This window comes from Taeniopygia guttata, chromosome 4 (genome assembly GCF_048771995.1).
Source record: "Taeniopygia guttata chromosome 4, bTaeGut7.mat, whole genome shotgun sequence".
Lineage (NCBI taxonomy): Eukaryota > Metazoa > Chordata > Aves > Passeriformes > Estrildidae > Taeniopygia > Taeniopygia guttata.
The window spans coordinates 518251-545762 of NC_133028.1; the positions used below are offsets into that span (position 1 = coordinate 518251).

Consider the following 27512-nt stretch of genomic DNA (forward strand, 5'->3'; position numbering starts at 1 on the left):
CCATCATCCATCATCCATCCATCCATCCATCCATCATCCATCCATCCATCCATCATCCATCCATCCATCCATCCATCCATCCATCCATCCATCCATCCCTCCATCCATCATCCATCATCCATCCATCCATCCATCCATCATCCATCCATCATCCATCCATCACCCACCCATCCATCCATCCATCCATCCATCCATCCATCCATCATCCATCCATCCATCATCCATCATCCATCCATCATCCATCATCCATCCATCCATCATCCATCCATCCATCCATCATCCATCCATCCATCCATCCATCCATCCATCCATCCATCCATCATCCATCCATCATCCATCATCCATCATCCATCCATCCATGATCCATCCATCCATCCATCCATCCATCATCCATCCATCCATCCATCATCCATCCATCATCCATCCATCCATCCATCATCCATCCATCATCCATCCATCCATCCGTTATCCATCATCCATCCATCATCCATCCATCCATCCATCCATCATCCATCATCCATCCATCATCCATCCATCCATCATCCATCATCCATCATCCATCCATCATCCATCCATCCATCCATCCATCCATCCATCCATCCATCCATCCCTCCATCCATCCATCCATCCATACATCATCCATCCATCCATCATCCATCCATCAATCCATCATCCATCCATCATCCATCCATCCATCCATCCATCCATCATCCATCCATCCATCCATCATCCATCCATCCATCATCCATCCATCCATCCATCCATCCATCCATCCATCCATCCATCATCCATCCATCCATCCATCCATCCATCATCCATCCATCCATCATCCATCCATCCATCCATCATCCATCCATCATCCATCCATCATCCATCCATCCATCCATCCATCATCCATCCATCCATCATCCATCCATCCATCCATCCATCCATCCATCCATCCATCCATCCATCCATCCATCATCCATCCATCCATCATCCATCCATCATCCATCCATCATCCATCCATCCATCCATCCATCCATCATCCATCCATCCATCATCCATCCGGGCCAGCTGGATGGGGCTTGGAGCAGCCTGGGACAGTGGGAGGTGTCCCTGCCACGGCAGGGGTGGCACTGGGTGGGATTCCAGGGACTTCTGCCTTTCCTGGGCCCCTCTGGTCCCCCTGAAGCTTCAACCCACCCTGCAGGTCCTGCCAGCTCCAGGAGAGGACACAGGAGAGGACAAATGCTCCAAAATGCACAAAGGGGACAGATCCCAGGGCACAGACAGGACAGATCCCAGGGCACAAAGGGGACAGATCCCAGGGCACAAAGGGGACAGATCCCAGGGCACAAACAGGACAGATCCCAGGGCACAGACAGGGCAGATCCCAGGGCACAAAGGGGACAGATCCCAGGGCACAGACAGGACAGATCCCAGGGCACAGACAGGGCAGATCCCAGGGCACAAAGGGGACAGATCCCAGGGCACAAAGGGGACAGATCCCAGGGCACAGACAGGACAGATCCCAGGGCACAGACAGGACAGATCCCAGGGCACAGACAGGACTGATCCCAGGGCACAAACGGGACAGATTCCAGGGCACAGACAGGACAGATCCCAGGGCACAAAGGGGACAGATCCCAGGGCACAAAGGGGACAGATCCCAGGGCACAAAGGGGACAGATCCCAGGGCACAGACACGGCAGATCCCAGGGCACAGACAGGGCAGATCCCAGGGCACAGACGGGACCGTGTCCCCGTGGCCTCGCTGCTCCTCCCCAGAGTGGGACATTTCTCCTCCCGGCCCTCCCTTCGGCCGGGCAGGAGTGCCCCTGCCTGCCCCGGGAATGCCAGCCGGCCGTGGGACGTGGGACGGGCAGAAGTGGCTGGCAGCAGCAGCTGGGGCTGTGCAGAGTTACAAAAGGACTTTTTGTGGGCAGCAGCAGGCGCTGGCCCCTGTCACCAGCACAGGCGGCAGCTGCAGCCAGCCCAGCACAGGGGAGTGAGCCCAGGGCAGAGGGGAGAGCTGGGGTCACCCAGAGCTGGGGTCACCCAGAGCTGGGGTCACCCAGAGCCGGGGTCACCCAGACCCTGGGTCACCCAGAGCTGGGGTCACCCAGAGCTGGGATCACCCCGAGCTGGGGTCACCCAGAGCTGGGGTCACCCAGAGAGTTCCAGCTCCCCAAGGAACTCTCCAGCCCCTTCCCAGCTCCCTCAGGAACTCTCCAGCCCCTTCCCAGCTCCCTCAGGAACTCTCCAGCCCCTTCCCAGCTCCCTCAGGAACTCTCCAGCCCCTTCCCATCTCCCTCAGGAACTCTCCAGCCCCTTCCCAGCTCCCTCAGGAACTCTCCATTCCCTTCCCAGCTCCCTCAGGAACTCTCCAGCCCCTTCCCAGCTCCCTCAGGAACTCTCCAGCCCCTTCCCAGCTCCCTCGGGAACTCTCCAACCCCTTCCCAGCTCCGTTCCCTGCCCTGGACACATTCCCTTCTCCAGTCAGACGTCTCCCCCCCGCCTGTGCCCCGGCAGACCCAGCTGGAGCCCATCAGAGCAATGTCCCACCTCTGCCATCCCAGGGACAGCTCACACTGGTGTCACACATCTCCTCAGCCGTGTCCCCTCCTCCCGGGCAGTCCCAGGGGCTCTCCCTGTCCGAGGAAGGTCAGGGCTGGCTCCGTGGATGAGTCAGGGGCCAGGCAGGAGCCAGGAGCCAGCCAGGACAATTCATGGGATGTTCTGAACCCATCTCAGGTGGGGGAGCAGCAAACCTGGGGAGAACAACCTGGAATCTCTCTGGCCTCGTGAACCTTGAAGGAGCCTCTCGGGAGGGAAGCAGCAGGGCAGCAGCACGTGGGCACATGGCTAAAATGAGATTGGATTTGAGAAGCCCCTTCTCCCTAGGAGTGTCCTCATGCCCCTGGAATCTGAGCTTCTTCCAGCAGCATTAATCAGCGTGGCTTCCATTTGTCACGCCGAGGTCGCTCACCCTCTGCAGGGTCCCGCAGGGCCGGGAGAATTCACTTTATCTGCTGATGTAGGGAGAAAAATATTACTAAAAGCTTGACTTGTGAGCCTTGCTCGTGTGAAAGAGCCGGGCCTTTCCCTTTCCAGCCACATTCCTGCCCCAGGCTGAATTCCTGCCCCGGCCCAGCGCTGGCTCCAGCTGGCCCCAAGAGCAGTCACGGCCTCATAAAGGCAGCACAGAGGAAACAATATATTAAAATCTGCTTTGCTGGATTGAAGTGGGATCTGCACTAATGAACAGCCACTCAGGAAGTCATGTCTTCCTCAGGGAATCGTTTCAGGAAAAGTGAATTATAATCCAGGACGCACTCATGGAAAAAACGAGATGGACTTTGGGAGGGCTGACACACAGCCCACAGTCCATCCCATCTGAGGTGCCAGTGCAGGGGGTGGGCCCTTGCAATCCAAACCATCCTGGAGTTCTGGAAGTGCTTTCCTCACCTGCTTTGGCACAAATCCTTCATCTTCTCCTCTCCAAAGCCTTCCCGTGGTGCTCTCAGAAGAGTCCCCAGCAGGCAGCCAGGCTGGGCAGGCCATGTCCAGGCAGAGGGACAGTGACCACAGCCATGGGGAACGCCCTTTTCCAAGGAAATCGGGCACCTGAGCCGTGTTTGACATCTTCCCTGCACTGCATTTCCATGGAAGCCCTTCCAGACCCCAGCAGTGACACAACGTGCCCCAGACACCCACCTGAGCCCCAGCAGCTCCTGATGGGAGAGGGGTTCCAAAAACCCCAAACCAGCTGGAGAGGGATTCCAAAAACCGCAAACCAGCTGGAGAGGAGTTCTCCATGGGAGGGGTTCCAAAATCCCCAGACCAGCTGGAGAGGGGTTCCAAAAACCCCAAACCAGCTAGAGAGGGGTTCCTATGATCCCCAAACCAGCTGAGAGGGGTTCTCCATAGGAAGGACTCCAAAAACCCCCACAGGGCTGCCCCCACAGAGCAGGATCAGGGCTGATTCCCTTGGGATGGAATTTACAGTGCAAAGGAAGAACAAAGTGCCATGGTCATAAAGGAAGAAAAGGAAGGTGCTTCTGAAGGGGAAAAAACACCTCTAATTTTAAAATAAAGCACATTTCAAAGCAAAAGGTGGATTTTTACACCACTTTTCCATCTCACCCAGGTGGTTTTCCAGCTGCAGGTCAGGCTGTGGACACACATCTGTCCTAGACAGCAATCCCTGGGGGGTGCTGCTGATCAAAGGACAATTCTGAATAACAGAACACAAATCTGCTCAACAGTGTTGAAAAAACCAGTCCTGCCGTAATTCCACTTCCAGAGCTCTGCAGAATTTACCCTAGAAGTCTCTGTGTCCGGTTGGAGGGGATGACTCCACTCTGGAATCAGCACAAGACAAGCACGATTTCCTGAGGTTTTGGAAAGCAGCTTGGTGTGCTGGAAGCTGTGACTGCAAATGTCCAGAGCCCCCCAGCAAACGCTGGGAGCTCCGCACCCACAGGAGCCCCAGCCCACCCGGGGCAGGGAACAGCCCTGGGCAGGCAGGGCCAGCTGGGGAGCAGCCCCAGGGAGAGAGACAGCAGGGAAGGCTGGATGGGAACACCCCCACCAGCTCTGGGGGGAAATCGCATCAGCCAAAGGTTTGTGCAGCCTGGCACAGCCCTGGAGTCCCATCCTCGGAGGGGCTTCACAGCCCTGGGGTTGTGGCACTTGGGGACACGGCTCAGGGGTGGCCCTGGCAGGGCTGGGGGAGCACTGGGATTGATCTCAGAGGGGTTTGGAGCAGCAAGGCCCTCAAGCTCCCCTCATGTCTCCTCACTGAAAACTTAAAGGCACAAATAAGCAGCTGAGTGGCCTTGGAGGAGCTCCAAGTGAGGCAGGATCTCCTTAGGGCTCCAGCATCCTCCGTCTCTTCTCCCAGGGAACAAATCTGTCCCTGTGTGTTCAGGAATCCACCTGAGGGCTCAGCCCCTGCAGCCCCAGCACCTTTTGCTTCACACAAAGCTCATTTCCAGCCCCAGTAAAATTCCAAAGGCAAGGGAGCAATCCCATCCCACCTGATCCCAATTCCAGCTCAAGGCCAGGCTGGACAGGGCAGGGGGTGGCACTGGATCCCTTCAACCCAAACCAGGCTGACGCTGTGATAAACAGGTAAAATTGGGTTTTGGGAGGTGGGAAGGTCTGGGAAGATGAGCCACAGTCTGAGCTGATTTATCCCAGACATGGGATGGTGTTACTTGTCATCTGCACTTCAGCTTCCATTTCTGAGACCAGACCAGATCAGGGAATCCTGCAATGGTTTGGGTGCAAAGGGACGCTAAATCCCATCCATTCCCACTCTATCCGTGGCAGGGACAGCTCCCTCTGCCCCAGGTGGATCCAACCCCAGTGTCCAGCCTGGCCTTGAGCACTGCCAGGGATCCAGGGGCAGCCACAGCAAATCTGGGAATTCCAGCCCAGCCAGGAATTCCCTGCCAAGATCCCAGCCCAAGCTCCCCTTTCCCAGTGGGAGCCATTCCCTGGCTCCTGTCCCTCTGTCCCTTGTCCCCAGTGCCTCCCCAGCTCTCCTGGAGCCCCTCCAGGCCCTGGAGGGTCTCTCCAGAACCTTCCACCTCCAAGGTGCCCAGCCCTCCCAGCACTGGGTGTTCCCCCCCAGCTGTTCTGAGCTGCCACAAACATGTGAGGCAGAGAACAGAGGAAGCCACAGCTCACACCCTCTCTGCCTTCCTCAGATGTCTTTTCCTGTTTATCCATCCCATGAGCTGCTCAGGGAGGATCAGTTGAAACTGAGACTTGAACACTTCATAAACCTCGTCTCTCCCCTGCATCTTCTCAGTGCTGCTGGCCCAGGGCACAGCCAGGGACCCTGGCAGGACAAACCATCCAAAAAAGGGGATTCTCCCAGAAAAGGCCTGAAAGCTCCCACCACCATCACAAGTGTCTGTGCTCACCCCTCCTGGTCCCTACACAAACACAGCTGCAGCAGTTATTACAACTCAGCTGTTTTATTGAAGTACAAAACATAACAAGTGAATTTCCTACATTGAGACAGGAATTTAAAAAATTAAAAATAATCCTCGTTAAAACCCACTGAAAATAAATATATAAAACTGCTATTCCAATCAGGGAGTTATAAATATATTATGAACCAAGTTTTTCCAGACTCTGTTTCCTCTGCAAGTGCCTAAGACCACTATAAAACCCCAGCTATATATTTCAAACCCTGACACTCCCCCAGCTCACAGGTTCTTACGCAGGGCAGGATCAGGCAGTACAGAGGGGAGCCAGGAGCACAACGTGGGGCTGCAGGAGCCCCCAGTGCCCTGTCCCTGTCCCAGCACTGCTCTGTGTGGGCTCAGCTCCAGGACACCTTCTTCCCCAGGACACGGCTGGCGATTTCCTGAGGGAGAGACAGAGGGGCACAGGTGAGTATTAGAGCTCTGAAAGCTGAAAACGCTGAGCAGAGCTTCTCTGCACAGATTGCCAGGGAATCCCAGAGGGGTTTGCCTGGGAGGGCCCTTCAAGCCCACCCAGTGCCACCCTGCAGGGACAGGGACACCTCCCCCTGTCCCAGGTGGCTCCCAGCCCCAGGGTCCAGCAAGGGGCAATAAACACCCCAAAAGGGGAATTTAAACTGTAATATGTCATATATGTTATGAAATAATTCGCGCTAAATTAAATTAAAACCACAGCATCTTGTGTACTGAAACCAGTGTCGAGCAACAAACAAGCGAAGGGATAGAAATCCAAAATGCCAGGAAGACACTGTCCCCAGAGGTGCATATTCCAAAGGTGTCTATTCCAAAGGTGTATATTCCAAAGGTGTCTATTCCAAGGGGTTTCTTGGCTGACAAGACCCCAGCTGGAGGCATTTCTGATAGGCAGCAGCAGCAGCAACAGACTAAGTGATAAAGATTCAAACCCCAAGAAGACACTGTCCCCAGAAATGTGTATTCCAAGGGATTTCTCTGCTCTGACTAGGCCCCAGCAGGAGGCATTCTGATGGGCATCAGCAGAAGATTATCCCAGAGATTTTCACCTGACAGGATTCCAGCAGTTTTCCACCGGGAAAAGCACCATTATATGCTAAAGAAGATAATATGCTAAAGAAGATAATTTGCTAAAGAAGATATTTTGCTAAAGAAGAGCCATTCCAAAGCCCAGAGACTGTATAAAAATGGACCCCTTAGACCTGACCCTCAGAGACCCACGGGGACTTTGGTGCCAGAGAGGCCAAGCCCTAAATCTCCCTGACACTGATGGCCTGGCTCAGAGTCGAATCACTTGTGGCTTTGTTTAAATTTATGCTTTGATCATGTAATAAATTTCTTTAATTATGCCATCAGAGCATTCATTTATAACATCAGCCAGGAGAACTGAGGCAGCCAGAGCTGCTCCCTGGGAACACCAGGCTGTCCCTGTGGAGGCTGCAGCGGGAATGGCAGGACCAGGCTGGAGAGTGTCCCTGGACTGGCTGAGACATCCTCAGCAGGAGGAAGAGCTCCTGGAGCTGGTGTGGCTCAGGAGAGGCCTGGGGAGAGCAGCAGAGCCCCGGGCTGCAGGAGCAGAGTGCTTCCCACAGCAGCAGGGTGTGAAATCCAGAGCTCTGCTTCGTGTCAGGCAAAGAAAGGCAACCTGTGCAGCTTGGTTAGGAAATGTGTGGAACACGGCCACGGGACAGCTATAAAGATGAGTGCTTTTGAACCAATCTTTTGTGTGTAAATAACAATTATAAGTCTTAAGCTGGTTTGTAATCAGAACTTTTGAATTATTACTTTAGAATGTTGCTTAATATTAAGGATTTTAAAGTGTAGCTTTAGAATGCACAAAGGATTTAAGCAGAAAGGGAAGTGACCCTGTCTCAAGTTCCTGGAGAAGGAAGATGGACATCAAGATTGCTGATTAGTGACTTCGAAAGGGGAAGCTGGACATCACTACCATAGATTAATGATCCAGAAAATAGAAGTTGGACCCCAGCATCTGGACACACATCCTGGGATATACACAATAGGGTATAGAAATTGGAAAATAACCAGACAGCACCATCATAGATTTACTGTCCTGGAGTACAGAATTGTGATGTTAAAGGTAGAAATGGAAACTGTCAAAAGCTCACATAGAAACTGGGAAAAGCTTATGAATATGCATGAATATGATCAATAAATACCAGCAGGCCACCAACCGGTGTGCAGTCAGAGGGGAAACCCCCAGCACTGTACCCAGCGCTGTCTTTGCTCACACATTATGATATTCATTAATAAATTAATACATTAATAGATGAATAAATTAATAAATGGAATTGCTGCCTGGTATATTGGCCGAGTCAAGCGTGTGGCTCCTGTGGAAGGGAAATGTCAGCACTGGGGAGCCCTGGCTGCACCCACGGGGTGTGCCAGCTCCCTGCCAGCCCCAGGCAGGGAGAGATTCCAGAAGGTTCCCCGGGGCTGCTGCTTCACCTGTGGCGTGCCAGCCTCGGGCAACACATTCCCAAACCTGCAGAAACCCAGCTTTATTCCTCAGGGATGCAGGGCAGCCATCCATCAGCTGCTGCTCTACAGATTTGTTTAAGTTTGTTGTTAGTTTTTGTAATAACCAATTTTATTATTGTTGGTTTTTTATCATGTCTTATTATTATCATTTTTATTATTTTTATTATTTTTTTTATTATTTTTGTGGTAACCAACATACTTAAACAACAAATAAACAAACCTAGCAACAAATTTACTGGAATCACAAACTCACTCCACCTTGTGGAAAGCCTCGGTAATGGAACCAAACTGCATCTGATAAACTCAGAAAATCCATTTCTGCTTCACTGTGGCTGAAAGTTCTGATTGCTGCTGCCATCAGACCAGAATCTGTTCCCACTACAGAGTGCAAAATTCCAGGGCACTCCCCGTCCCCTGATCTGATTGGGATGATTTTATGCTCCATTTGAAATTAAAAGCACAAAAGCAAAGGGCTGCTGGGACAGAACATCAGCCCAGATCCACGCGCACCCTGTGACAAAAATAACTTTGCTATCTTAATAAATAGAAGCATTGAACAAAATCAGAGATTAAGAATGTCTGTGCACTCCAGCCCAGGGATTTTTATGGCTCCAGTTCTAGGTGGGCCCACGTTGTTTCCCCCTCAGGATCATCCTCACTCAGTGCTAAGAAAACTTATTCTTTTTCTCTTTTTCCCCCAGTGAGCTGCCCCAAAATGAAATACCTTGAGAGCAGCCCTGACAGCCCCTCAGTTCCCAGAGCCCTGCAGGGATATTTGCACTCTGCTTCACAAAACGGAACCAGATTTGTTCATATATATTCACTAACTTGGGGTCTTATTTTCAGTCAAATAAACCCAGCTACATCTCATCCCTCAGCCTGGCCACTGAGACTGTCCCTCACTGGCAGTGTCCCAGGCCAGGCTGGACACCGGGGCTTGGGGCAGCCTGGGGCAGTGCGAGGTGTCCCTGCCATGGGATGGGGTTTATTCACTCATTCATTCCTTTCCCAAATTTTAATCATGCTCTGTGAGCCCTCAAAGCCTTGGGGAAGGGGCTGGAGAATTCCTGAGGGAGCTGGGAAGGGGCTGGAGAGTTCCTGAGGGAGCTGGGAAGGGCTGGAGAGTTCCTGAGGGAGCTGGGAAGGGGCTGGAGAGTTCCTGAGGGAGATGGGAAGGGGCTGGAGAGTTCCTGAGGGAGCTGGGAAGGGGCTGGAGAGTTCCTGAGGGAGCTGGGAAGGGCTGGAGAATTCCTGAGGGAGCTGGGAAGGGGCTGGAGAGTTCCTGAGGGAGATGGGAAGGGAATGGAGAGTTCCTGAGGGAGCTGGGAAGGGGCTGGAGAGTTCCTGAGGGAGCTGGGAAGGGGCTGGAGAGTTCCTGAGGGAGCTGGGAAGGGGCTGGAGAGTTCCTGAGGGAGCTGGGAAGGGGCTGGAGAGTTCCTGAGGGAGCTGAGGGGGCTCAGCCTGGAGCAGAGGAGGCTCAGGGGGACCTTGTGGCTCTGCACAGCTCCTGCCAGGAGGGGACAGCTGGGGGGATTTGGGATCTGTTCCCAGGGAACAGGGACAGGAGGAGAGGGAACAGCCTCAGGGGAGCCTCAGGGTGGATATTGGGAATATTCCTACATGGGAAGGGTGCTCAGGCACTGGCAGTGCCCATCCCTGTGGCCCTTGGGGACACGAGCAGTGGTGGCCCTGGCAGTGCTGGGGATGGTTGGACTGGATGTGCTCAGAGGGATTTTCCACCCTGAGTGACTCCATGGCTCTGGATTTTGGGACAGGGCACCCAGGGGCTGTGCCCAGCCCCACACGGAGCTGTGCCTCCCTGTGCCATGTTTTCCCTGGAAAAATGCCGAAGGAGCTGCTCCCTGCAGGGTCACTGGGGCTCCTCGGGGACAGCAGCAGAGCAGGAGCAGCTCAGCCCTCCCTGCAGCAGCCTGGGCCATGGGCATCCTTGAATCCACAGCCCTGTCCCACACTTCATGGAGCTCCTGGAGCAGCTCCTTCCTTCCCCCAAAGCTCTGTCTCATTTTTGGAGTCATTCCACAAAATCTGTGGCTGATTTTTCAGGCACACTCAAACTGGTGCTCTCAGCCCATCCTCACCAACCATTCCCTGATTTACAGCAGCTTTTCTGCACCAGCAGGGAGAACTAAAGCACTGGAATTGTTCACTGCCATGAATCATCACCTCCCTTCCAATCAAACCCATATTTATGCACAAAAGTTCTGATCCTATTTCCTCCCTGCTTCCAGCCCACTCTGCCACTCCAAGTCAGTGACTGCCAAAACTCATTAATTCCTCAAATTTTACTGTACCAGCATCTGGAATTCTCAGACTAGGGAAAGATGTCCTGAAAATACCCTGCCCAAGTATAGCAACAAATTAAAGTCTTTCTAGTGGTAAACTCCCCAAATTAAAGTAGGAAGATGCTGTGCAGAATACATTACAAGTGCTGACTTCCAAAATCCAATGACTGCTGTTCCAAACAAATACCCAGCCTATTATTCCAGCTCTGGAATCCTCCAGGAAAGGAGTTGTTCCAGGCAGGAGTTTAACACTTAAACTGAGGTGCAAGTTTAGGATCCAGAGTTTGAAGAAAAGACCAGATTTAGTTTCAGTGCCTGTCCATGCTCTGGTTTATCCCTCAGCTACCCAGACAGGGGTCCTGGCTGAGCAGGGCCAGTGCTGGACAAACAGAAACTGCTGGAATCCTCAGATTCCACCAGGACTGCAAGGTTTAGACTGGATAAATTAAGGATGACCCCAGGCTTTGTTAGGCACGGCTGGGAATTTGGCTGGGAATTCCCAAATCCATGCCCAGCCAGGGCACAGGAGAGCAAACCCAGCAGCCTCAAGGACACTTGTCCTTGCTGGGATGTGCTCCAAGACCCCTCTGTTCCTCCCCAGGCCCTGCACAAGCCCTTGTTTGTATCATGTCACCAGCATCACGTTCCATTTTCCCATGGGATGGGAGGATTTCAGGAAAGGAAGGGGGAACTGGGTAGCAAAACTGGGCTGATGAGATGGACCTGGATTCCCAGTGTCCTGGGCTGTGAGATGTGGCTGGGGTGTGTATCCCACCTGCCAGGGGTGTGTATTCCAGCTGTCAGAGATGGGGCAGGTATCTTCTGTTCACTGGGCAGTTTTATCTCTGCCACAGCCCATCCTCCCACCAGGAGATCTCTTCTGTTCATGGGCCATTAATTATTAATTATCTTCTGTTCATGGCCAGTGAGTGTCCCTGCATGGCTGAGAAAATTCCATCATCCCATGGGGAGATGCTGTGCCCAGGGGAGGAGCCAAACATTCCTACCTGGATACAAACTGAGATTTTGGGATACCACAGCAGCCTTTGCCCCCTGCATTCCCAGAGGAGCAGCTTTCTTCCCACTGCATTCCCAGAGGAGCAGCTTTCTTCCACTGCATTCCCAGAGGAGCAGCTTTCTTCCCCACTGCATTCCCAGAGGAGCAGCTTTCTTCCCCACTGCATTCCCAGAGGAGCAGCTTTCTTCCCCACTGCATTCCCAGAGGAGCAGCTTTCTTCCCACTGCATTCCCAGAGGAGCCCAGGCCCATCTCCCCCAGCCCTGGAGCTCCAGAGGAAAACTCCCCCCTTGTGCAGGATCCTGCTCCAGCAGAAGCACAGCTGGCACTGCAGGAGGGCTGAGCCACCCTGGGATGGGGCTGCTGCCACCTCCCTGACCCACAGGGGACAGGGCTGCTCTGACTCTGGCAGGGGTTTGTTTGTACTATTGCATTGGTATTTTTCAGTTTCCTAGTTAAGAACTGTTATTCCTGCTCCCACACCTTTGCCTGACAGCCCCCTAATTCCAAAATTATAATAATTCAGAGGGAGGGGACTTACATTTCCCATTTCAGGGGAGGCTCCTGGCTTCTCACACCAAGACACCTCCTCAGCAGATCCCTGTGTCAGGGACTCCCTGAGGGAACGTGGTGCTCCAGAGGGGAGAGGGTGTCACACATAGGTAAAACCTTATTTAAAAAAAGCCTTCTAAAATCAGGCTTAAGCTAACAGCCAGCCTGATAAGTTCCAGTGAGATAAGAATTATCACAGTGAGAATCAGTTAGCATAACACTCTGTTCTTGTGAGAAGACAGGTCACACTTGGGGAGGAAAGTTTACCTGTGTGAAACACTCACTCCCCAGGAGACAAGACTGTGAACACACCCAGAAAGACAAAGGTTTGATGGACACCTACACTAGCCACTGGCAGCCAGTGAGCTGAGTTTCAATGGATTGCTGACCAGTTAGATTCAGACATGGTGCCTTCTGATAACCACAGAAATATAATAAAATATATAGTAATATAATATATAATACATAATATCAGTATATAATATGTATTATATATAATTATATAAATATACAATGTTTATATAATATATTATACATTATATTAATATATAATATTATATATTAATATAATATATTATATTAATATATAATAACTATATTCGTTATATATAATTAAATATCATATATAATTTTATAAATTATATTATATAATATATATTTTATCATGTATATAAATATATATTTTATGATTTTATATTTTATAATTTTGTAAATTATATATAATTATATATTACTATATATTTAATTATATAATTATATTAATTATATTAATTAATATATTAATAATTATATAAACTTTAATATGTAAGATATATATTTATAATATATATAAATATAAGGTATATAATATAAATATATGGAAATATGTAATACATATATATTAATACAAAAAAATATGAGCTATGTGAACAAAGATTTGGCTATTCTGCATGAAGAACAGGTGTCTTTGTCCATCTCCATTGTGACAAGGAGGCACTCCCAGTTTTGTAGAGCTCAGTTCAAAGGGGAGGCACTCAGGGTTTTGTAAAGCTGAGCCCAGAGAGGCACTCAGGTTTTGTAAAACTCAGCTCAGAGGGGAAGCACTCAGGGTTTTGTAAAGCTGAGCCCAGAGAGGCACTCAGGTTTTGTAAAGCTGAGCCCAGGGAAGCACTCACGGTTTTGTAGAGCTGAGCCCTCAGGCGGTAGGAGCTGTACTCCTGCCTCCTCTGCTCCTCCTCCCTCTTCCTCCTCACCTCGGGGAGCTGCTCGTAAATCCTGACGGGAGAGGAAAGGCAAAACCAGCGATTTAAAACTGGCTGACACCAAAAACCACCCAAGGAGAAATATTATGAAAGAAATGCCCTATAAAATATGGTTTAGGCCCTGCTACTTTAGCTAAACTAGTAGCTAGGCTTGTAAGTTCTTATGTGAAAAAAATTATAATGAGAATCAAGTTTGCGTAACAACTTGTAAAAATAAAGTAATAACAAAAGATCTGTCCTATGAGAATCTACAAAGACAAAATGTAAGCACCTGAAGAAAAACAGACTTAACACATACACACACAAGCACCTTCTAACCAATAAACTGAGTGTTGATAAGGTTACTAACCAATTAGAGTCAAACACAGCTTTAAAAACTGTAAAAATATGGGCTTTGTTTATGTATATTTATTTCTATGTTTATATTAGTTATATATTTATATTTACATAGTTTTGCTTAATTTATTTATATTCTATTTATTTATTTATTTAAATATGAATTTTATTCTTCCTGCATGAAGAAACTGGGTCCTGTCTGCTTTACTGCAACACACCCTTGGCTTTATCCCCACATCCCTAAGGGTTGCTGGCCAAGCACATCCCTGACAAAACACAAAACCCACAAAATTTTCCCTCCCCACGCCCCCTCTGCAGCAGAGCTGTTCCAGAGGGTAAATCCGTGTGAGTGTGCTGGGCATTGCAGAGATGAATTACTGCAGTCAGAAATAAGACAAACCCGATCCTAAGGAGGTTTTTCCAAGGGTAAAACTCCCTGTATTCCTCGGGGTGTTTATTTCGATAGAAAGCCTCTTCCCTGGGGGAAATGCCGCCTCACTGCTGCCCCAGTTACCCACTTGGTTAATCTGTGAGCTTCCTCAGATGCTGCAGTGTCCCCCAGCCCATTCCCTCTCCACCTGGCACCCAGTTTGCTGTGGATGGCTGACATTGCAGCACAATCCTCAGCTTTAGCTACAGAAATTATTTTCAAAAAGGAATTTGTTTCTTGGAGCTTCTAAGTAGGACATTTCTCCCTCTGACAAGGCACCTGCATTTTTCACTGGAAAAGCTGAATTATTTGCACACCCAGTTCTTTGACTGCAGACAGGATTGAAAGCTCTTCCCTGCCCAGGGTACTGATCCACCTGAAATAAAATTCCCTGAACTTTACCTTTTAGATCTTTGAAGCATTTCGCTCTTGGGAATTGCTCTTCTTTTTTCTTTCATCAGGAAACCTGAAAGGAAAATTTTGAGATAAGGGAACGATGAACAAGTTTGTTACACCAAAAATGTGAGTCCTTTGTGAGTTTTATAGAAGTTTTTACAAAAAACTCTTTATAAGATCTTACAGACAACAGGGTTAAATAACTGTAATGCCTTTAGGAGAAATAAATAATAAAAAAATAGATGTTTTTGGAGTTTTTCATGAACGGGATGGGACTACTGGGGTATGTTCCTTGAGCTTTACTGCAACATCAGCCTCAGGACATGGCTGAGACAATAGGAAGATGGCAACAGCTCATGTCCTGCCAGCAGCAGCCAAAGACTTCTTTGTTACAGAGCATTTAAAAAACATTCTAGCCAATAACATATTGCTAAAGCTTACAGACAATTGTTCCAGCCAATCACTACAAGCACACCTGCTGCACACAATGCTTGCTTGCATGCTTTCTATTACAACACATAACACTCCATTATTAATTTAAAACCTTCTACTGTCTTGCTAAGCATATTTTCCTGCAGTCTTAAGGTCTATCTTAGCCAAGCCTAAAACTCAAGCTATTGTTTCATGTCCTTGCTTGCTGTACTATTCTAACTTTTCTACTTTTGGACTTTGCAACTGCAGCTAGTTCTGATTTCTCTGCCCTTTCTAAGGCCTGCTTTCCCAGTTTTCTGAAAATCTTCTTACCTTTACAATTTCTCACATTTACCCCTCTCAGTACAACCACAAAGAAACTCTCTTAACTTTGTGGCTTATGAACTACCTTGTGTTACATAGCTCTGCTATAACATGTATTTCTTTTTGCTTGTTTTGAATCACCTCTCTTGCTTGCTTTAAGTGTTGCTATTTTACACCACAGCAATTTTAATGCTGTAAAATACCTGGTCTGTTCAAAGGATGAAAGTCAAATCCAGTAGTAGTTACTATTTGCTGTTCTAATAAGTCTCGTCCGTTCCAAGGTCTTAATTCAAAGCCTTCATCTATGTCTATACTGGCATCCACTGTCTCTGTAAGATCCTGAGAGCTTTCTGTGATTCCATTTCCTGCAATCTGCACTGCAAGAAGCAAGCAAAGCTAGCCAGCACCAGTGTTAACACTCGATTTCACTCCATACTCCATTCTGCACTTCTGCCTTTACTATTTCCCACAAATAAGCACACCCTGAAGCATCACGTGGAGTTCATGAAACCAAAGAATTCGAATAAATACACCCTGAAGCATCATGTGGAGTTCAGGAAACCACAGAATTCAAAGCAGATCCCTGAAGTACCTCGGTTGGACACCGGGTGATTTGCAGTCCTGCAGTCCTTTCTCCTGCCTGCAGGTTGCAGCAGCTGCTGGGGTGGCAGCAGTTTGTCCCTCTGGGGTGGCAGCAGTTTGTCCCTCTGGGGTGGCAGCAGTTTGTCCCTCTGGGGTGGCAGCAGCTGGTCCCTCTGGGCCTTGTGCAGCCTCCTCTCCTCGCGGAGCAGCCGCAGGTGCCGCAGGCGCTGCCCCGAGCGCGAGATGAAATCGGGGCGGTGCAGGGCCAGCGCCTCCTGAGGGGACACAAACAGACCCTGCCTGGCCAAGCTGGGGCTGGCAGCTGCAGGGGAGCCCCAGAACATCCACCACGAACCCCAAAGCATGGAAAGAATCCCATCACAACGCTGGGTGTGATATAAAACTCCTGTCCTTAATGCTGGGTAGGTGCTCGGAGGCCAGCAGCCTCTGAGCCTCTGGTTTCACAATGTGGACATAAGCTGGCCAGAAAGGAAAAAAACCCTAAAATAGCAAGAAAGAATAATGAAAACTCATTTTGATCTGATACAATGTACACCTCAGTACTGTTTCTGCGTGGAAACAAGCAGTGGGACGTTCTGCCAGCTACATCCCCCCGGCTCCTGAAGCCAAGGGTTAATTCCTGCGGTATCAGACCAAGTCAAACACTGGGGAAACAACTGAAATATTCTGGGGAAAGCCAGATTGCCTCGAGCATGCCACGATTTGTGTGGAGGCCCAGCAGTGCCTGTGTGCAGGGTGGCCTCACCTGCAGCGTGAGCTTGCCCAGGGGCTGCCCCAGCCCCCTGCCAGCCCCCGTGGGCACCGCCGCTGCCCGGGCCAGGCTGGGCTGCTCCTCCCGGTTCTTCTCCCGCAGGGGCTCTCTCCAGGCCTTTGTGCTGCTCCAGGGCTCAAACCAGGCTGGCCCAGGGCCAGGAGCGGCACTGCACTGGTTTTCTTTCCTCCATTCCCATTCCAAGTCCTCTGCTGGGACAAGCCATGGAGTCCCTGTTAAAAGAGCACAGGAGAGAAAGAAAGATTTGAGGCAATTCCTTTGCCTGCTGTCCATCCCAATCCATACAGGAATCCCAGAGGCTGAGGGACAACAAAGAGCTGGGAGGGGACACAGCCAGAGGTGATGCAGGTGACCCAAGGGTATCCCAGATCAGGAGACAGAGCTGAGGGAAGAGGAAGGGGAGCACTTGGAATGATGGGGCTTTGACCCCCCAAGTCACATCAGGCACAGTGGAGCTCTCCTGGGGATGGGAAAGTGGGCAGGGGGTCCCCAGGGTCCCTCCAGAGGGTTCCAAGGAGGCTGGAGAGGGACCTGGGACAAGGGGAAACGGTCTGAAACTGAAGGAGGGCAGGCTGGCACCAGCCAGTGCCAACACTGCAGCTGAATCCCAGGGGAATTTCTGTCGGAAGCACCTTGGGCAGGTTCAAGAGAATTCCTTCCCCAGGTGCCCCATTACCAGCACGTCTTTATCAAACGCCCCTTTTGAAAGGCCCAGCATTGTTCATTTTCCAGGTTTCTCTCCATGGAAAGAGCAGCTATTTACCAGCAATCACACATTTCTAAGGAGCCTTTCTGCTGGCCTAAGCCCTGTGGCTCTTCATCCATGTTTTGGAAGATCAATTGGCTGCTCCCAAATGTTCAGTGTGCCTCCAGGAATTCAGTTACTCACACACACACAGTGATGTGAATACATCAGTGGGATTCTGAGCAGATATTCTGAATTTTCTAAATTAAACCCTTATGAGAATGATCAGTCCCCACAACAACAACAGTGATGAGTAAGGCAAATATTTTTAAACATTAAATTGTGACGTTGTGAAGAGTGGCAGGAATTTAAGAGACAAAGAAAATACAAAAACATCAGGAGACTCCACCAGCATCCTAAAAATGCAACTCTCAAAAACAGTCGAGTTTTCACCCAAGGACTCTGTGAAAATCTGCTGGGAAGCCTCAGGGCATGAAACATTAAGGACAAGGTGGTGACCAGCACTGAGAGTTTAACAGAATGCTTTGTACCTCAGCGATCAGCATTAAGCACCTTCACATTCCCAGCTCTCCGCAGTGTTTATTGCTCCCTAGTGACTGCATTCCTGCCGTGACAGCCATTCCCCGGCTGAGCCCAGCAGAAGGCAGCACTGCCATCCCACCGCAGGGTCTGTTGAGCTCCCATGAGATGCCACGAGCAGGGGGCTGTGCCACGGACAGCTCTTGGAGGCCCACGGGCCCACCGGGTGTGATATGTAATGTATGTTATAAAATAATTCGTGCTAAATTAAATTAAAACCACAGCATCTTGTGTTCTGAAACCAGTGTCGAGCAACAAACAAGCTAAGGGATAGAAATCCAAAATGCCAGGAAGACACTGTCCCCAGAGGTGTATATTCCAAAGGTGTATATTCCAAGGGATTTATCGTCTGACAAGACCCCAGCTGGAGGCATTTCTGATAGGCAGCAGCAGCAGCAACAGACTAAGTGATAAAGATTCAAACCCCAAGAAGACACTGTCCCCAGAAATGTGTATTCCAAGGGATTTCTCTGCTCTGACTAGGCCCCAGCAGGAGGCATTCTGATAGGCATCAGCAGAAGCTTATCCCAGAGATTTTCACCTGCACTGGGAAAGCATGAGAATATGCTAAAGAAGATAATTTGCTAAAGAAGATAACATGCTAAAGATCCCTTCCAAAGCCCAGAGACTGTATAAAAATTGACCCCTTAGACCTGAGCCTCGGAGACCCACAGGGACTTTGGTGCCAGAGAGGCCAAGCCCTAAATCTCCCTGACACTGATGGCCTGGCTCAGAGTCGAATCACTTGTGGCTTTGTTTAAATTTATGCTTTGATCCTACAATAAATTTCTTTAAGTATGCCATCGGAGTATTCATTTATAACACAGCAAGGGCAGTGGCAGTGCCCTGCGGAGATGCTCCTCAGGCTCTGGGCTCTCCTCACAGCTCAGGGGGAGGAAGGCGCCTTCCCCACGGAGCTCTGCAGCACTGTGCCAGTTTATCCCAGTTCTGTCCTGCCCTTTGGCCCACTGGCCTTCCCTACATGTTCATGTTCTAGACAGTTCTCCCTTCCCCGTGCTCCCAATGGTTTGTGTAACCCTGCCCATCCACCCTGGCATTCCCTTCTGTGCGGAATGCTCTGAATCCTCTCCCTCAGGGAAACCCCAGGGCCTTGCCTCCCAGATTGAAAAGCAACATGTATTAATTTCCCAGCTGTACGGCAGTTGTATTGTTAAGTGGGCAGTTTTCCTTCTCTCTTCCACAACCAGGCCTCTCTCAGAGGAGACATCTGCTGTTAACAGGCCACTGAATGTCACTGTGTGACTGATAAGAACTGTACCATCCCCCTGGGAGGTGCTGTGCCCAGAGGGAGGAGCCAAGCATTCCTACCTGGATATAATCTTGAGTTTCTGGAACACCAGCAGGGCTTTTCCTCCACTGATTTCCCAGAGGAGCAGCTGCCTGTTCCACTGCAGGAAGACTACACCCTTTTCTACAGTGTCACTGCTCCAAAGAACCACACCTGCCACTCCAGCAGCCACAATTCCCAATTAAACTGCCACCAACATGCGGATTGTCAGGTTGTGTTCTGACTCTGTCAGTGCTGTTTTGGTCCACTGCATTGTTTATTTTATCTTTTTATTTTCTTTCCTAATGAAGAACTGTTATTCCTGCTCCCATATTTTTGCCTGAGAGCCCCCTTAGTTTCAAATTTATAACCATTCAGAGGGGGGGGGGAATGAAATTTTCCATTCCAGGGGCGGCTCCTGCCTTCCTTACCAGACACCTGGCTTTCCAAACCTAGACACGTTGGAAGAAGATATCGTAGAGCTTTCCCCACGCAGGCTGACAGAGAGGATGAGCCCCTGGTGCTGCCCATCTCCACAGACTGCCTCCCCCGTGGCCAGCTGACACTGCCCACCCCAATTGCTCACCCTCATCCCCCTGCAGTTGTGTCCTTTGTGCCCCATGCCCTCAGCTCACTGCCCCCACACTGCAGTTGGTTTGGGTTTGTCTCTGGTCCCTTTGGTGTGCAAAAAACCCTCTCTGGAATACATCCCACGAAGCCCCTCCTGTGCCTCCCTGCTGAGCTGTCTGTGCTGTGTGAGTGAGTGCACAGACCTGAGCTGGCTGTCCTTCTGTCCTTACCCTGAGCAGCTGCTGAAGGACACCCCTAGAGAAGGCTGCAGCATTTCCACCACCCTGCAACCCCACCGGTCCCTTCACAGTGTGCTGCCCCTGGGCCCTCAGACCATGGATCCCTGATGCTCTTCTCTGCCCCTCTTTCCCCAAATTCACACCCTGGACCCTCCTTTGTGTTTGTCTTTGGCCCTGGACCCCTGCAGTGTTAGACCCTGATAAATCCTCTCTGGACCTCCATGCCTGGAGCCTCCTGTGCGTGTTGAGACCTGAGGTCAGAAATCCATTTCAGATTCAGGTGAAGTGTGCTTTGGCTTGTTTCGTCTGTAGAGTCTGTTAATTTGCTGTGCTCCTAAAAACCCTGTGCTTGCAAAAGCAAAACTGCCTCAAACAAGGTGAAAGAAATGTGAACTTCCAAGCTAGAAGAAAATAAGAGAGGCCCCTTAGACCTTAAAGCAAGAAGCAAACCAAAACTAAAGCTACAGGAGACAGATGGACTACCAGAGAGCTCTATGCACAAGAACTGATAAGAACTAATTGTGATAAATAAATATGCATAAACCTATTGCAAAACTTACTGCATGTGCTACAGGTTAAGGGACAAAAAGGAAGTTCAGACTCTCAAAGAGCACCCATACCTTTAGAAGTCACTCAGCTTGCACCCAGTGCTGCAATAAACACACCCCTTCTCAGCTTTAATTAGCTGCAGTCACCTGTCCACACACCAGTGTGCGCTGGTGCTCCCGTGGCTCCTGCCCCTTGGCACGAGATGCTCTTGGGGAAGGTCGTGTCTGCCACCACCAGGGACACAGCACAGGCCTGGGTGTCCCTGGCCCTGTCCCAGTGTCCCTGGCCCTGTCCCAGTGTCCCCAGCCCTGTCCTGGGTGTACCTAGCCCCACCCCAGCTGTCCCCAGCCCTGTCCCAATGTCCCTGGCCCTGTCCTGGGTGTCCCTGGCCCTACCCCGGCTGTCCCCAGCCCTGTCCCAGTGTCCCTGGCCCTGTCCCAGTGTCCCCAGCTCTGTCCTGGGTGTCCCTAGCCCTGTCCCGGCTGTCCCCAGCCCTGTCTCAGTGTTCCTGGCCCTGTCCCTGGCTGTCCCCAGCCCTGTCCCTGGCTGTCCCCAGCCCTGTCCCAGTGTCCCTAGCCCTGTCCCGGCTGTCCCCAGCCCTGTCTCAGTGTCCCCAGACCTGTCCCGGCTGTCCCCAGCCCTGTCCTGGGTGTCCCCAGCCCTGTCCCGGCTGTCCCCAGCCCTGTCCCCAGCCCTGACCTTGCTGGAGGCGCAGCCTGCTCCTCTTGGTCCGTGTGTCCATCAGGAGGGTCCCCGGCTGTGCCCAGGGCTGCTGCCAGGCTGGGCCCTGGCCCCGGCCCGGGGGCTCCCGCAGCTGCTGGCTGCTCCTGGGCGTGGGGAAGGTCACCCCAACGTCCCGGGTGTTCTTCCTGGTGGCACTGCTGACGATCTCCAGGTCTCCTGGAACGGAAAGCAAGCAGGGACGTCTCACTGCCGTGTGCCAGGGCAGGGAATGACCCCACTCCACTCCACCCACCTCCAACAGCCCAAACCTTTCACATTCCCACTTCCCCAAACCAAGGAGAGTTTCCAGTGGCTCGGGATGGTTACTGCATGTTAATCTGAGTGAAATTAAAACCAAATACCCCAAGCAAACTATACATTTATCTGGGGGTGGGAATTCAACTGGAATTAACTCTGCCTTATGAAAACCCTTCCCTGATTCAATCCGCTTGCACACAAGCAGGAATAAATAAATAATTGCTGTATCTGATGAATAAACCAAGGCCATTACTCAATGTGATGATGGGGAGTTGGCGTGGAAATGAAAGCAATGAAGAAACTGCTAATTGCCACCAGAAAAAACCCAACTGCAGAACTGCACCAGGCCAGGAGCAGCTCGGGACTGAAATAGAATTTAACACCCAAAATATTCCCGGGAAGAGCACGGAACACTGCAGTTGCCTTCTGAAATAGCATATGCCTACAAAACCCATTTTGGGAGGAACAGATGTCTTGGGGAAAAAACAATAGATGAAAAAAGGCAGCTCACCTTTGCCATTGAAACGGAGCAGAAGCTGAGGTTAATAAACTTACAAGTGAGAAAACTGGTTTTTAAAGCAACCCAAGGATGGCAATTAAACAGCTCATGCTCACTGAACACATCACCCTTCCCTGACAGCACGTGAAGGGAATTTGGAGGGTGCTGCCTGTGCAGACCCCTGCCCAGGAACACCCAGGCTGTGGAGAATGGGCTCCAAAGACAGGAGAGGCAGGAGGAGCCAGGGAAGTGTGGAATTGTGGAATTCAGGGCCTCACCTGCCTGGATCCCTTTGTTCAGCATCCGTGCCTGTCGCTTGCTGCTGAGGGCAGAGCTGGGCCCCCAGGAACTGCTGCTGGCACAGGTGGACTCCAAGGAAAAGGGGATGGCGTGCTGCAAAAACAGGCAGGAGAACAGAAATTCCAACCAAAATGAGCAGCAAACAGGATTCAAACAGAAAAGAGTCGTTGCTTTTTCCTTGCTGTACCTTGGTTCTGTTATTAATGCTGAGCCCAGGCTGATCTGTCCCACTGCTCTCACAAACCCAGCCCTGCTCCACCCTGGGCATTTCCAGCAGCCCCCTTTGGTACATCATTAAAAAGCACATTATTTGCACTAGAAAAGCACATTATTTCTGTGGGAAGAGTCTGCTGGCATCAGTCAGGACAACACTGGGCATCCTCCAACCCACCTGGGGCTGTTGAGCTGCAGGCAGAGCTCAGAGCCCCTGCAGGGCCTGGAGGGGCTCCAGGAGAGCTGCAGAGGGACTGGGGACAAGGGACAGAGGGACAGGAGCCAGGGAATGGCTCCCACTGCCAGAGGGCAGGGCTGGGTGGGAGATTGGGAATTAGGAATTGTTCCCTGGCAGGGTGGGGAGGCACAACCCTTTTGAAGCAGGGGAGCTCCCTCACCCTGTGATCCTCACCACAGAGTCCTGCAGGTGGGAGAAATTAAACTCCATCAATCCAAGAAATAAGAGGGACCAGGGGAGTCTCACACCTTCATCCACACCAAGCCAGGTGTGAAAGCTGCAGGGCTGGACACAGCTTGGAGATCACACGTTAATTTCAATTAATAAAGCCATCAGAAAGCAGGGCTGCTGTCCCAAGCCTTGGCTCGGTGCAGCACAGGAGGGCTGGGGCGTTATTAACACCAGTGACCTGGCAGCACCTCCAGGCTCTCTGTAATTCCTGACAGGGCCTGCAGCCCCCTGAGCTCCAGCTCCAACCCCAGAACTGCAGCCAGCAACCTGGAGAAAATTCATTGGTGTCCTGTGAGTAACCCCAACACCAGCACCACAGAAATGCAGAGGCCTCTTTATGCCCTTTTACTGCAGCTCTAGCACCCCAAACAAGACTGCAGTACTAAAAGGAGGCAGTTTTGGCTCTCATAAACCTGTTTTTCTTTAATCTCCTGTACCTATCCCTGCTCCAGGAGAGGCACTGCACAGATGCTCAGATATGGATTCGCTTTCAGATATTAGAATGTGCGAACATTTGAATTGTGAATGTGTGAATTTGAATTTTGTGCAAGAATGCACAAAACCAGGGAGAAAACCCCTGAAATATCCTGAAATATCCCCTTCCCCTGCAGGTGCAGCACTGACCAGCAGCAGGCAGCCTGGGCAGTGCCAGGAATGCTGCTGGTGGATGGGAATGTTCCCTGCTCCCCACCTCAGCTCGCAGCTCCAGGAAAAGCTCCTGGGCTGGCTCTGGGAGCTGCAGACACAAACCCCAGAATGCTGGAAGCAGGTTTGCTGGGAGCAGAGCTGACAATGGGCTGCCAGCAAGCTGAGCTCCCAGTGCAGCATTCCCACGAGGACTGGGGCAGGGATCTCTCTGGGATCCTGCTCGGAATGGAGATCTGCCTCGGAATCAGACATCTGCACTAAAAGTACAAATAGATCTTGACTTTTCCTCAGCTAAACAGCCCAGAAGTGACCAAAAACGGAATTTTAAATTAAATTTACTATTTTCCCATCTATTTTCTCTCACTCCTTATCTGAGGAGGGTTACATGTGTCTTCAGATGGATTTTAAAAAAATATTTCACCAGCAGATAAAAAATGTGAGTTTCTAAAGCCATGGGGGTTCAATGAGCCTTTAAAGGGTTTATTCCCATAGCATTAATTCCATTTGTCATCTAACAGGTGATTTAACAGGTACAAAAAAAATCACATTTGGGTTTACGGTACAATAGACCCTGAAAAATTCATCTTGCGAATGGAACATGGAGTAAAATCATCTTCTGAATTCTACAACTGTGCCAGAAACGTTGTATCCTAGTGCTGGTGTTCTGGTTAACAGTCCTAATATTGCAAAGGTCAGGAGAGTTTTATTTTACCTTCAAATAAATGTTGTTAATAAAAATATTAAATAAAATGTTTTTTAAGCCATTCTTCACCTTCAAAAAGATTGCTTCTCCCCCAGATTTGTTTAGTTATTTGCATTATTTGTCATTATTTCATCATTCACTGGCTTATTTGACAAACAGACTTGGAGTTGTTTCTATAAAATAAAATAGCTAATTTCAACTAAATCTGGTAGTAATTATGCCAGTTCCGCTTTCATCTGGAAAGACAAAAAAGCGAAAGAAGTAATTCAATATTCCTCACTTGTTCTGTGCTTTTCAGCATTCCTGTGTATCGCAGAACCCCTGAACTCTGTAATTCCTTACTAAAATCACCAAATCCAGGCTGAGTCCCTCTTTAAGAACATTTCCATTTCTCCTGCCAAGGCCAACAGCCAACTTCACCTGAAGGAATTACTCCCTCCCCTTTCAAACAGCTGCACTGCAGAGTTCTCACCTGGAATTCTCAGCTCTTTAAAGAAAAATGTCCACAACCAGCCCGACAAAACAATTTACACATTTTTACAAGACCAACAGCGGGGGAAACTCCATCATTGTATGGATGCTTGCCCAGGGACGTCCTGGCTGGGACTTGCATTAGATTCACAACCTCTGCCCAAAGCAGAGCCTGCAGGTACAGGATGTGTCCCAGGGGAATGGGGAAAGCAAGGACGGGAATGTCCCAGGGAACGAGGGAAAGCAAGCACGGGAATGTCCCCAGGGAATGAAGGAAAGCAAGCAGGGGAATGTCCCAAGGGAACAAGGAAAGCAAGCACGGGAATGTCCCAAGGGAATGAAGGAAAGCAAGCACGGGAATGTCCCCAGGAATGAAGGAAAGCAAGCACGGGAATGTCCCCAGGGAACAAGGGAAGCAGCCCCAAAGCCAGGCCAGCTGGTGTTCTGCCAGCCTGAGCTGCTGCCCTGGCTCCTGCAGACTCAGGCCTCGGCCTGGCAGCTCCCAGGGAAGGCAGAAGCCTCCCCTGCCCCAAGGTCTCAGTGAATCCCCTCTCCCAGAGCCCAGGGGCAGCTCCCAGGGAAGGCAGAAGCCTCCCCTGCCCCAAGGTATCCGTGAGTCCCCGCTCCCAGGGCCCAGCACAGCGGGAATTCCGTGGGGATGGGGCAGGGCAGGGCTCAGGGAGCTCTCACCTGGCTCTGCCGCTCCTTGCCCAGGCTCTGAGCGGCCCCTGCCCCTCCACTCTCCTCATGCCACTTCTGGGAGCGGCTCTTCTGCTGGCTGATGGCACTGTAGAGCCGGGCCAGCCCCGGGGCCAGCTGTGGGGCCGGGCTGGGGCTGTCGGTGTCCGGGGCCAGCCGTGGGGCCGGGCTGGGGCTCTCGGTGTCCAGGACCCGCCGTGAGGCCGGGCTGGGGCTGTCGGTGTGTGGGGCCAGCCCCGGGGCCGGGCTGGGGCTGTCGGTGTCCCGGGCCAGCCGCAGCCTGCGCTGCCCGAAGGCCCGGAGCAGCCTGGCCGTGTCGATGGTGGACAGGGACACGGAGCTGCTGTCCCCCGAGGCCGGGGACGTGTCGGGCCCCGCCGGGGTGTCCCAGGCCGAGCTGCTGCTGGGCTCCGCGCTCAGCCTGCTCTCCGGGGAGCTGTCACTGGGCATTGCCAGGCGCTGCTGCTCCTGCAGAGCCCGGCTCAGCTGCTGGATCACCTCCTGGCCCGGCCGGGCCGCCCTGGGCCGCCCCGGGCTGCCACTGCCCCGGCTCACGCGTGGCCTCCGTGCCGCCAGCGCTGCCCTGGGCTCCACACCGCACCCAGACCCGGCTGTCCCTGCCAGCCCAGCTCCTGGCCGCTCCCTTCCCTGGCTCTGCTCCTCGGGAGCCTTCTGCCCCGCTGCCAGGGCGTGCCGGACGGGGTTCTGCAGGAGCCTGGCCAGCCGATCCAGCCGCTGCACGAGGGACAGCTCCCCGTTCCCGCCGAGCTGCTGCTGCTGCTGCTGCTGCCTGCCCTGGCGCTCCAGGAACCTCACCCACAGCTCATCCAGGCCGCCCCTGGCATGGCCTCTCTGCCGCGGCGCCTTCCCCACGCTCTCATCTGGGCGAGCGGGCCAGCCATGGGGCCCAGGATCGCTGCCAGCAGCTCCGTGGGGCAGCTCCGTGCCAGCAGCTCCATGGGGCAGCTCCGTGCCAGCAGCTCCATGGGGCAGCTCCGTGCCAGCAGCTCCGTGGGGCAGCTCCGTGCCGGCAGCTCCGTGGGGCAGCTCCGTGCTGACAGCTCCATGGGGCAGCTCCGTGCTGACAGCTCCATGGGGCAGCTCCGTGCTGACAGCTCCATGGGGCAGCTCCGTGCTGGCAGCTCCATGGGGCAGCTCCGTGTCAGCAGCTCCGTGGGGCAGCTCCGTGCCGGCAGCCCCATTCCCAAAGGACGCCCCGGCGCCCGGCTCCTCGCTCCTGCTGTCGTCGGCCTCCGCAGCGAGGGTGAAGAACGGCCCCGCTGTCCCCCGGGGGGCACGGGGACCCCGCCGGCGCCGGGGGGCAGCCCCCGAGGAGCGGGCAGCGCGCCCAGCTCCGGCCCCGTGCCGGGAGAGCTCCGTGGGATCCTGGCAGCTCTGCCCGGCGGGCATCGCACGGCGCAGGGGCAGCGGGGCGGGCACACGGACACCGAGCCTGGAACCATCTGGGAGCTCTGCAAGACAGAAAACACTGAAATGGTTTGTTGCTCTGCTCGAAGCAGAGGATTTTCATCCTGAAACACAACAGAGGATTAAAAGCAGGATCACCAAGCTCATTCCCAAACGCAGTGAGCCCAGAGATGAGGTGTAAGCATTATTAAAATCACATAAACAAATATTTCCTATCTTTTGCAACATGAAATATTCCATCCAAGTGAATCTGGGGAGGAATCTAATTCCACCTCAGGGAACTGCCCTGACCAGCCCTGAACTGAACCTTTATTTGGTCCTGGAAGGGA

At 51.7% G+C, this 27512-nt stretch overlaps 1 protein-coding gene across 1 annotated transcript in view; it reads right to left on the reverse strand.

Annotated features, from left to right (window-relative positions):
* Positions 1-5953: 5953 nt before the first annotated feature.
* ALMS1 (ALMS1 centrosome and basal body associated protein) overlaps positions 5954-27512 on the reverse strand; it is a 56457-nt gene continuing 34898 nt past the window's right edge. Inside the window, exons 12-19 of the mRNA XM_072927795.1 lie at positions 25747-27227; positions 22531-22645; positions 21472-21672; positions 16815-17053; positions 16059-16323; positions 14738-14801; positions 13483-13582; positions 5954-6367 (exon numbers count right to left, since the gene is read on the reverse strand). Of these exons, the coding sequence (XP_072783896.1) occupies positions 6323-6367; positions 13483-13582; positions 14738-14801; positions 16059-16323; positions 16815-17053; positions 21472-21672; positions 22531-22645; positions 25747-27227 (2510 nt within the window). The 3' untranslated portion in view covers positions 5954-6322. The remainder of the gene's footprint in view (positions 6368-13482; positions 13583-14737; positions 14802-16058; positions 16324-16814; positions 17054-21471; positions 21673-22530; positions 22646-25746; positions 27228-27512) is intronic.